This window comes from Sciurus vulgaris, assembly GCF_902686455.1.
Source record: "Sciurus vulgaris genome assembly, chromosome: X".
NCBI classification, from domain to species: domain Eukaryota; kingdom Metazoa; phylum Chordata; class Mammalia; order Rodentia; family Sciuridae; genus Sciurus; species Sciurus vulgaris.
This window is the reverse complement of record NC_136471.1, coordinates 89,030,572-89,042,023: the sequence shown is the minus strand read 5'-3', so window position 1 is coordinate 89,042,023 and position 11,452 is coordinate 89,030,572. Positions and strand designations below refer to the sequence as shown.

Genomic DNA, 11,452 nt, shown 5'->3' with positions numbered 1-11,452 from the left:
GGGGGGAGGGAAGGGTTAGAGTTAGGGTTAGGGAGGGGGGCAAGTATGGAGGAAGGAAGTACTGTATAGAGGGTAAAGAGGGGTGGGAGGGGTGGGGGGAAGGGAAAAAATAACAGAATGAATCAAACAACATTGCTCTATGTAAATTTATGATTACACAAATGGTATGCCTTTACTCCATGTACAGAGAAACAACATGTATCCCATTTGTTTACAATAAAAAAAAAAAAAAAAAAAAAAAGATGCCTAGGTTAAATAATATAGTTTCCAAAGCTGAGCGTGCTCATTTGGAGCTCCATTTTTCTGCTTGAAATACAAAAACAACTCCTAAAGCTCCTAGGTGGAACGGAACTGCTCTGATGGCCTGTGACTAGATGAACTTAGCAGTCTCAGTTGGTGACATCCCTTTTTTTTTTCCTTGGCGAGGGCTTAGAAAGCTGACACAGGGCCCTAGTCTTACAGTGCCCACCCGCTTCTGAAAGTTTCCTGGGAGGCGGTACACCATGTACAGGAAGCCGCTCATCCTTCTCACTCTCCTACACCTCAGACTCAGGTATGGACATGCTCACCATGCTGTGGCCGTTCACCAAGAGGAAGAAGGCCTGGTTTGCGTTGAGCTGCAAGCGCCTTCTGATTATCTTGAGCTCGCTCATTGACGTGGTCTGGCACGAGGAACTTGGTCTTATCCAGGATGGTCAGCTGCTTCTCGCCCTTGTATCTTTCTATTATCTCTGGGTTCTTGGTGGGATACTGCTCTCGGATGAGGCGCACGTCTTCTAGTCTTTGTTCGAAGGTGCGGTGCTGCTTGAAGGTCTTCTCCAAAGGCATGGCGCTGGAGGCTCCGGGCTCGGCGGCAGAGGGTCCCACTCCGGCAACGGTGATTTCTCTTGTGTCTCCTCGGTCCGCAGCTGGCTGGCCTTCTTAATAAGCAACTTTCTCCTGAAGATGTGTCTCGGAGTGTTAATTTGTTATACAGTGTTTGCTTTATTTTTAACTGGGCACAATAGCGTAGTCTCCCTGTAACTTTCTTAGCTATAGGGCCAAGGGCTTTGATTTCAGGCACAGTCTATACTGTAACAGATACAGAAAAACCCTCTGACTTTAAGGGACATGCAGGCTGAGGGACACTGTAGTAGTTTGAGGAGATGTGGTGCAGAGAGCAGTGGGTGTGGGACATTCAGTGTGTGAGTATAACTACAGTGTTAATGGTAGCTCCTATCAGATGATGGGTGTTTTCAAAGGCAATGTTGATGCTGGCTGTGCTAACAAGGGTCTCTGGCAGTGGCAGCACCAACAGTGGTGAGATTTCTGAAGCATTTTTTGCTCTAAAAAGTAGTGGTGCAGTCCCAGATGTTGCATGGAAAAAAACAGTGGCTGGAACTGCAGCACACCTCTGTGGTGCTCACATGTGGTCCTGAGAGCAGTGCATAGTCATAAAAGTTATAGTGGTATGGTGGCAATGGAAACCTCATAGGTGGAGTGACAGCAGGAATGTATAGTGTGCCTGTCTGCTAGTGGCAGTGCAGGACCAGTGAGGTAGTATAGCTGACACCCAGAAGATTTCCTCTTAGATCTCTTTGGTCATGCATACACAGAAGTAGGGTAATAGTTGATTCCTTCAGCTGTAGTGCTTGCCAGATAGTGGGTGACAGGTGAACCCACAGAAAAGCTCAAGGGCCCTTCAGCATGCTGTTGTGGGTGGGGTAGCATTGAGAATTTGGTGCTCCCTCTTTGCTCTATTAGTAACAAGTTCCTGAGTATGATATGAGACGGAGGGTGAATGGGAAACATGTGAACACCTGCCTACAGTCCTTTCACAGGTGCAACTCCTCACATGGCTGGCTTCACCCTTGGTCTCAAAGAACAAGTGCCCTGATCCAGTTCCTGACTGTGGTGCACTCCATTCCCTTCTATCACAACATCTATTGCATGGTACCCTGGGTGCTTACATCATAGTCACTCCCTGGGCCAAGTTTGGTTCATGAGGCAGCTACCCCAAAAGCCGTGCAGTGCAATGTCTGTGGAGTCCATAGGATGTGTATATGCAGTGGTTTCTGAGCCGTAACACAGCCCAAATTCAGACAATATCTCACTTCTCAAGATGGTTTGTGACTACAACATCCTGGGTGTTCAATCGGAAGACAATATAAGATTGTATTCCAAATCAAGGTTACTTTGCAAATTTCACATTATTTATTTAAGTGGGTTGAAAGCCTGTGAGGATCTTGAAATTTTTCTTTAGATAGGATTTCCAGTATTTGAACTGATAGAGTTTGTTTGGACTCTATTTCACTCTACAAAGGGGAGACTCCCCCTCCTCTGGCTATAGATCCAGAATGACTGATTCTGGGGTGTTTTATTTCTCTTACTATGTTATTTTCTCAATTCTCCAAATCTAACAAGGTTTTAGTCTCGCTCTTTTTTGATGTCCCATGTTCTCCATGGTCACACCTCAAAATGCAGATATAAACTTGTTACAATGGCTCTTCTTTGTGGATAGGGAAGCAAATGTTGGGTGCCTCGACAGCTATTTTGGATCTCATGTAATTGAATCATTACCCATGAGCCAGTGTGTAAACTTTCAATACAAGACCAGAAGTAGGGAAAAATCAGATTTACCCAAGAAGCAGTTAGCACCATGAGTAATTTGAAGATGGTAAAAGTGTCTATTCATAGGGAGCTGATTTCTCTCTTTAAATGTTTTTTTTCTACCAATTATATCTGACTTCTAAATTGTTTTTCTTTTAATTTATCTGTAGTTGTCAGAAAAGAACAAGGATTTAGAGAATGAAAGAAACCTCTTTTTAATTATCTAATGAAGTAAATATAGACCAAATTGGCCCTTGGTTAAGCCTCTGCTGCTCCTAGGCTGAGAACACCTATTCTATTGCATTCTTCCAGAGTGAAGTATTAGGCCTGCAAGTTGGTGAGACAGTGGGAGAATGGTAATGGAAAAGGGATCAAAGTATCTCTAGATTTAAAAGTCTGAAAAAATATTTATTTTCCAAATTTGGCAAACACGAATTGTTGAGGCCCCTCTATATCTGTGGTACTCGTTAAGATGTTGTTATGTTACAAATGAATAAAAAGGCAGGGAGGGAAATTAAGCATCTTACAAAGAAGACATTTTTTTAAGTTTCAGAATGTAGCCCCTACTTTTTTCTCTCTTCTAGAAAAACACCCCTAAGATTAGAGTGGCAAAGCCTAATTGCAATTTAACACCTGCCCCTACTTTCCTGTGGTTTCAGTTATTCTAAACACTATCATATTCTGGCTGTCAAATTAGTAGATCTAACACCTGCCTAATGGGCTTATTTGAGGAACTAGCTCTTATAAGAGTCTTTGTTTGCATATTTCCACCTATGAGTTATTTGAGCTGGCTGCCAAGACTGAAGGCAAATGAAAATCATGTGGAAACCATCTGAAGAAATAATGTTACATTCAAATCTCATTAATTTGGACTCCCTGATTAAAAATCTGAATAATCATGCACAGGACTGGAATGAATTTAATTGCTATATTACATGCGATAAAATATACTAAGCAAATGCATACTGTAAATGATCCTGCAAAAGTAGATATTTAACCAACTTTGGAGAAGACATATTTCTCAAGTCTTTAGAAGCAATTATGTAGAAACAAAATTGATGTGTTGGGTAATTGGGTATAAATGATTTTCTGTCAGAACTCAATGTATCTCTATAAACCAATTCTTTTTTATATCCACTTTATTTTGTTTCCTCGAAAGAATTACACTTACATCTCTTTAAAATATCAGATTTATCCCTAGTTCAAACTGCTTTTTATTCCTTTGTTAAAATTAGGGAGATTCAACTATTTCAAGTAATCAAAAAGTCTGCTTTAGTTTATAAGAACAGCCAATTTTAACAATGCTCCAGCACTTTCCTCTCATAAGCACACTTCAGTATCTCCAATATGACCCCATCCTTTTAATATAGATGGAGAACATGACATATTGACAAAGATGAAATAGTTACTGAAATTGCATTCAAAACTTCATCATCTCTGTTAATCATAATTACTTTTAGTATTCAGGAGCCAGGTGCTCATGCCTTGAAGAGAGGCTTAGAAAGGTACATCAAAAGGCATACTCATCAGGGTCCCAGCTCTTAGCAGGAGGCTTCTTGCCAAGCTAGCTAATGACTACAATTTAATCTTGAATCACCCTCCTGATTTGGACAATAAGAAAGATTCAAGAAAAAGTGTCTTAAGGGTCAAGAAAACAGACTTAATTTTTACTAATTTCAATGAATAGTTCAAATAGTATAGTAGATCACACTATTTTCATTTTTAAAAACAGTACATTATTTGAATTTGGTTTTTAAAATTTGTATCTAATTAGGTTAAATTTAAAAATAAGGGTCATGAATGCCATAAAGTGACATTGGTCACTTTGGTCTAATAACAATCCTATGCACAACATACAGTAAATCCTTTATTCTGAGAAATCAAAACCATTCTGCAATTCATTCAACCTTTTCCTAGAACTGATTTTCTCTCTTGCTATTCTACTTCCTGAGTTGAGCACATTTTTGTCTTTTCCTTTTGTGATATCACTAATGTAGTAAAAGTCTAACATTGTCCCAGTGTGCACAGGGGATCCAGATCTGGGTCATAGGAGGAGGGTGTGATAACAACTAAAATGACTATCCTTCTTTTTATAAATTAAAAAATAGGAGGTAGTGAAAAGTAAAAAAGAGTAACATGAGAAGTCAATAAAAAGGCAAAAATATTCAAGTAAATCCTTTGTGTTTGTTATACTAATATGCAAATGATTTTTTAAAACTTATCAAAAGGAAAGGCAATAAATATGTAAAAGATACACCTACACCCCCACATTCACTGAAGTATTATTCACAGTATCCAATATATGTAATCAATGTAAGTGTCCTGAATGGATAAAAACAATGAAGTACATACACACAATGGAATATTTTCACTCATAGAAAAGAAGGAAATTCTTTTTTTTAACAACATGGATGAATTTGGAGGATGTTAAGGGACATAAACCAGACAGAGAAAGACAAATACCACATGATCTTACTTAAGTTGAAACTAAAATCGTTAAACTCATAGAAATAGAGAGTATAATGGAGTACGAAGAAATGGACTCATGGAAGAGAAGTGGGGAGATTTAGCCCAAAGGACATAAAATGTTAGGTAGGAATAAGGTCAAGAGATTTATTTACAACATGGTGAATATAGTTAACATTATACTTTTGAAAACCGCAGAAAGTAAATGTAAAGCGTTCTTACCACAAAAATAAATATGAGGAAGAGGATATGTTAATTAGCTAGATTTAGTTTTTTCACAATGTGTATATACCTCAAGACAGCCTATTGTACACAGTAAATATTACAATTGTGGCTATCAATTTTTTAAAAAATTTAAACTCCTTCAATTTTTCCAAATTTTTAAAAATGGCATCAAAATAATGGAACAAATAATTGTGTGTGGTGTAATATATTCTTCCATATGACATTAGGCAATAGCTTTGAGCTTATCAGGGAAAAAGGTATCAATTTATGAAGAAAACCTGTACATTTATTGAAAGAACTAGTTCCACATATTGCTATTTTGAGTATCTAATATTTCATGAGCTCCAAATATGTGACAGATTTAGTGTTAGGTATTTTACATGTATTATCTTGCTTGCATATCAAAAGTAATGTGTGGTCTCTTATTACCATTTTATAGATGAGGAAACAGTGGATGATAGATGCAAATATGGGAACTTGAATGTATACTTTGCACTGTGACCTAGGAAATTCACAAAATTTCTAAAGATTTTTAATTATATATCAAAGTGGTCCTTCATGCCTCAAAAGTAGCAGTGTCCAAATAACCAACTTCAAATTATACTACAGAGTCATATTACACAAACAGTTTGGCACTGGCATTAAAATGCACATGTGGAACAGTGGAACAGAATAGAGACACAGAGACAAACCCACACAGATACAGCTATATAATTCTTGACAAAGGTGACAAAAACTTATGCTGGAGAAAAGAAAGCCTCTTTAACAAATAGTGCTGTGAAAGCTGGCTATCCATATATAAAAGATTGAAATTAGATGCCTCTCTCTCACCTTGCACAAAAGTCAACTCAAAATGAATTAAAGACCTAGGAATAAGACCTGAAACTTTGCACTTGCTAGAAGAGAACATTGCATATTGTTGTAGGCAGCAACTTCCTCAATAAGACTCCTACAGCTCAGGAAATAATACCAAGAATTAATAAATGAATGACATCAAACTGAAAAGCTTAAACGCAGCAGAGGAAATGATTAATAGTGTGAAGAGAGAATCTACAGAAATGGGAGAAAATCTTTGCCAGTTACTCTTCTGACAGATAATTAATATCTAGAATATAAAAAGAATTTTTAAAAACCCCAAAAAACAAAAACCCCCAAAACCTCAACAACAAAAACAAATAACCCATTCAATAAATGGTCAAATGAGCTGAACAGATATTTCCCCAAAGAAGAAATACGAATGGTCAATAATTGCAATGAAAAATATTCAACATCTTTAGTTGTCAGGGAAATGCAAATCAAAGCTACACTGAAATGTGATCTAACTCCATTTAGAAGGGCAAGCAACAAGAGTGCAAATAACACTAAATACTGGTGAGGGTGTAGGAAAAAGGAAATTTTAAATTTTCAGCACTGGGGATTGTAGCCAGGGATACTCTACCACTATCACTGAGCTATAGCCCCATCCCTTTTTATTTTTTATTTCCAGACTGAGTTTCACTAAGTTGCTGAGGCTGACCCTTGTGGTACTCCTACTTTAGGCTTCTGAGTAGCTGGGATTACAGGCATGTGCCACTACACACCTAAGCAAAAACTCTTAAACATTGTTAGTTGGAATGTAAATCAGTACAACCATGATGAAAATCAGCATGGAGGTTCCTCAAAAGACTAGAAATGAATCCACCATATGATTCCTCAGTATTTAGCCAAAGAAATTAAGCTCAGCACACTATGGAGATACATGTATACTCATATTTGCAGCAGCACAATACACAATAGCAAAGTCATGGAACCAAACTAGGCATCTATCAACAGATCAACAGATAAAGAAAATGTGGTATATATTTATACAGTGGAGTTTTACTCAGCCATAAGAACAAAATTATGTCATTTATAGGAAAATGAATGGAATGAGAGAGCATCATATTAAGGAACACAAACCAGACTCAGAAAGTCAAGGGTCATATGTTTTCTCTCATACATGGTAGGTGAGAAAAAAAAGGAAGAAAAGAGATCTCATAAGAATAGAAAGGGAGGATGAAAAGAAGGAAGGAGGGGATGGCAAGGGGAGGTACTAGGGATTGAAATTGATCATGTTGTGTTATGTGTATGTATGAATATGCCACAATGAAATCCATTATTCTATATAATTATTAGGCACCAATACATTTTTAAAAAGAAAAATAGTGATATTCAAAATTATAAGTCATGTATCCCACTCAATCAAAAAATTGGGAATTCATTCAACATATACTTACTAAGAACCCAGTATGACATGAGGATTTAATGCTGGCAAAAAAAGACACAGTTTTTGCATTCAAAAATTTGGTATTATAATGGTAAAAAACAGTCAATAAGCTTATAAATTAAATATAATATATAAATGTGATATGAATGAAATAAATTGGGGTTAGGGATTAAAGAATATTTAGAACTGCTATAACATATAGGGTGATCAAAGATTTTTCTGAAAAAGGTTTCATGTGAGCAGAGGCCTAAAAGAGGTAGGTCAATGATCCTTAAGATCTAGAAAATATCTATTTCAAAAAAAAAAAAAAAAAACAGACAAAACAGTAAATATGACAGCTCTTGGGCAGGAATATGTTTATTGTGCCTGATAAGATAGCGTGGCTACAGCTGAGTGAGTGAAGGAAAGAGTGATAAGCTGCATATATCTCAAATATGTTTATTTATGTATAAGTTATGTAAGGCACTATAGTAAACTTACATATATTATTAACCATTCACAAATATATAACATTAAAATATTGTAATTAAAACAGAAAATTTAATATTTTCTTCACACAACGCAATAAGTCATCTTGTGCCCCCACTCCTCTAGGGTGCACACACTCTACATTGGAGACCATTGTTTTAAACATTGGGAAATAGAGGTATGACTTATAACCATGCAGTTGTAGCAAAAAAACATATACAAATAGCTTCTTCTCAGCTGAAATCCTGCCTTAGTATAGCCTGAGCATGAGTCATTTTTCTACGTTAGCATCAGCACTGACTATACCATTTAACGTTCTATCAGAAATATATGAGAGATTCATTTTCTCTACATCTTTGCCAACATTTGTTATTATTACTACTTTTTATGTTTTTATTACTACATTATAGTTACACATATTATTGGGGTTCATTTTGACATAATCATACAAGCATGGAATATAATTTACTCCACTTCAGTCCCTAGTACTTCCCCTTGCCTTCTCCTTCTTTCCTTCCCCTGTTCCCCTTCCTCTCCTCTGGTCTTCCTTCTATATGTTTATAGTTTTTTTTAATTAGTGATATATATTAGTGAAATATATATATATGAAATCCACAGTGGTATATTCATTTGTGTAAATGGCATAATTGATTAATTTCATTCCACTCTTCCTCTTTCCCACTCCACCCCCATCTCCTTCTTTTCCTCCACTAGTCTCCCTTCTATTTTCATGGGATTTACCCCCACCCCTTTATTTTTCCTTTATTTTGGTCTAGCTTCTGCATATGAGAGAAAATATTCAACACTTGACTTTCTGGATCCAGCTTCTTTCATTTAGCATGATGTTCTCTAGTTCTATCCATGTACCAGCAAAGGCTATAATTTCATTCCTTTTTATGTCTGAGTAAAAATCTTATTCTAATAATTTTATGTGCTATCTTATGATAGTTTTAATTGGCATTTCCCTAATAGCTATCAGTGCTGTATGTCTTTTTTTAAATTCATTTTTATTGTAAACAAATCTTGTTTCTCTGTTTGTACATGAAGTAGAGGCATATCATTTGTGTAATCATACATTTACCTAGGGTAATAGTTTTTGATTCATTCTGTTATTTTTTTCTCCCCGCCACCCCTCCCACCACTCTTATCCCTCTATACAGTCCCTCCTTCCTCCATTCCTGCCCCCTTCCCACCCCCCATTATGTGTCATCATTCGCTTATCAGTGAGATCATTCATCCTTTGGTTTTTTTGAGATTGGCTTATCTCACTTAGCATGATATTCTCCAATTTCATCCATTTGCCTGCAAATGCCATAATTTTTATTATTTTTTATGGCTGAGTAATAGTCCATTGTATATATATATACCACATTTGCTTTATCCATTCATCAATTGAAGGGCACCTAGGTTGGTTCCACAATCTGGCTATTGTGAATTGAGCAGCTATGAACATTGATGTGGCTGTATCTCTGTAGTATGCTGATTTTAAGTCCTTTGGGTATAGGCCGAGGAGTGGGATAGCTGGGTCAAATGGTGGTTCCATTCCAAGTTTTCTAAGGAATCTCCACACTACTTTCCAGAGTGGCTGAACTAATTTGCAGCCCCACCAGCAATGTATGAGTGTATATTTTACCCCACATCCTCGCCAACACCTATTGTTGCTAGTGTTGTATGTCTTTCAACGTTTCTTGTCATCATTATATCATTCAGTGGAATGTCTCTTATCCATGTTTATTTTCAGACACACTACATTCGTTTATGGTCATTTGTTATAGAATTTAAAAATTTTTAAATTATATTCTAGATAGTGCTATAATAGTCTTTTGTGTGATAAGTGTTTTGTAAATATTTCCTTCTAGTCTGCACTTATCATTTCATCCTTTCAATAGGATCTTTCACAGGGCAAACTTTGGTTTTTTTCATTTTGATGAAGTGCAAAACTTTGTCAAGTTTTTTTTTTTTATTTCTATGAACTGTATGTCAAGTATTGAATCTAAGAAATCTTCACCATGCTCTATGCCTCAAAGATTTTTTCTCCAGTGTCTTCTAGATATTTTCTGGGTTTACCTTTTACATTTAAGGCTACCATCCCTTGTGAGTTAATTTTTTTAGAAGTACGCAGTCAAGGATGGATTCACTTTTTTACTTTTGGATATTCAATTGCTCTAACACCATTTGTTAAAAAGCCTCTTTCCTGAATTGAATTGTATTTGTATCATTGTAAAAAGTTAGTTGGGCATATCTGAATAGGCCTATTTCTGGATTCTCTAACTTGTTTTATTCACAAAATACCATGCAGTCTTATATGCTATTTAAGTCATAAAATGGGGAGTACAGATAGAGCATTCATCTCCAGGATACATAAACTACTTAAAAAAACCTAATACCAAATAAACAACCCAATCAACAAATGTGCTAAGGAACTTAACAGATACTTCACAGAAGAAGAAATATGAATGGTGGACAAATATTTGAAAAAATGTTCAACATCTCAGCAATTAAAACTACACTGAGATTCCATCTGACTCCAATTAGAATATCTATTATCAAGAACACAAGTAATAATAGGTGTTGGTATGGATGTTGGGAAAAAGGTACACTCATACATTGCTGGTAGAGATGCAAATTGGTGTAGCCACTCTGGAAAGCTGTATGGAGATTCCTTAGAAAACTTAGAATGGAACCACCATTTGACCCAGCTATCCCACTTCTTGGCCTATACCCAAAGGACTTAAAATCAGCATAGTACAGAGATACAGCCACATCAATGTTTATAGCTACTCAATTCAAAATAGCTAAACTATGGAACCAACCTAGATACCCTTCAACAGATGAATGGATAAAGCAAATGTGGTATATATACACAAAGGAATATTACTCCACCTTAAAGAAGAATGAAATTATGGCATTTGCCGGTAAATGGATGGAACTGGAGAATATTATGTATGCTAAGCAAAATAAGCCAATTCCCAAAAACCAAAGCCCGAATGTTTTCTCTGATATGCGAATGCTAATTCACAATAAGGGGAGGGAAGGGAGAATAGAGGTACTTTGGACTAGATGGAGGGGAGTGAAGGGAGGGGAGGGGCATGAGGGTAGGAAGGATAGTAGAAGGAGTCAGACATTACTACCCTATGTGCATATATGATTATATGATCTTTGTAACTCTATGTCATGTACAATCAGAAGAATGAGAAGTTATATTCCATTTATGTATGATGTATCAAAATGCATTCTACTGTCATGTATAACTAATTAGAACAAATAAGAGTTTTAAAATAACATGTTTTAAGAGGAAAATAAAATGGGATGAGTGATTCCTCCCACTTTTTTCTTCTTTTTCAAAATTGCATTAGGTCTTCTGAATATATCTGCTAATATTCAAATACAGGTGTTGTTTTATATGTGTTACTTTCCTGAGGTTGTCATATCAAAGTACTGCAAACTAGATGTTTTGAA

The 11,452-nt window shown here is 36.3% G+C and overlaps 1 protein-coding gene across 1 annotated transcript; it reads right to left on the bottom strand.

Moving 5' to 3' along the window:
- Positions 1 to 524: 524 nt before the first annotated feature.
- Positions 525 to 849, bottom strand: LOC306650746 (microtubule-associated protein 1 light chain 3 beta-like). Its single transcript, XM_079122991.1, has one exon. It carries the CDS (start codon positions 826 to 828, stop codon positions 550 to 552), a length of 279 nt encoding a protein of 92 aa, XP_078979117.1. The 5' UTR covers positions 829 to 849; the 3' UTR covers positions 525 to 549.
- Between the last annotated feature and the right edge of the window lie 10,603 nt (positions 850 to 11,452).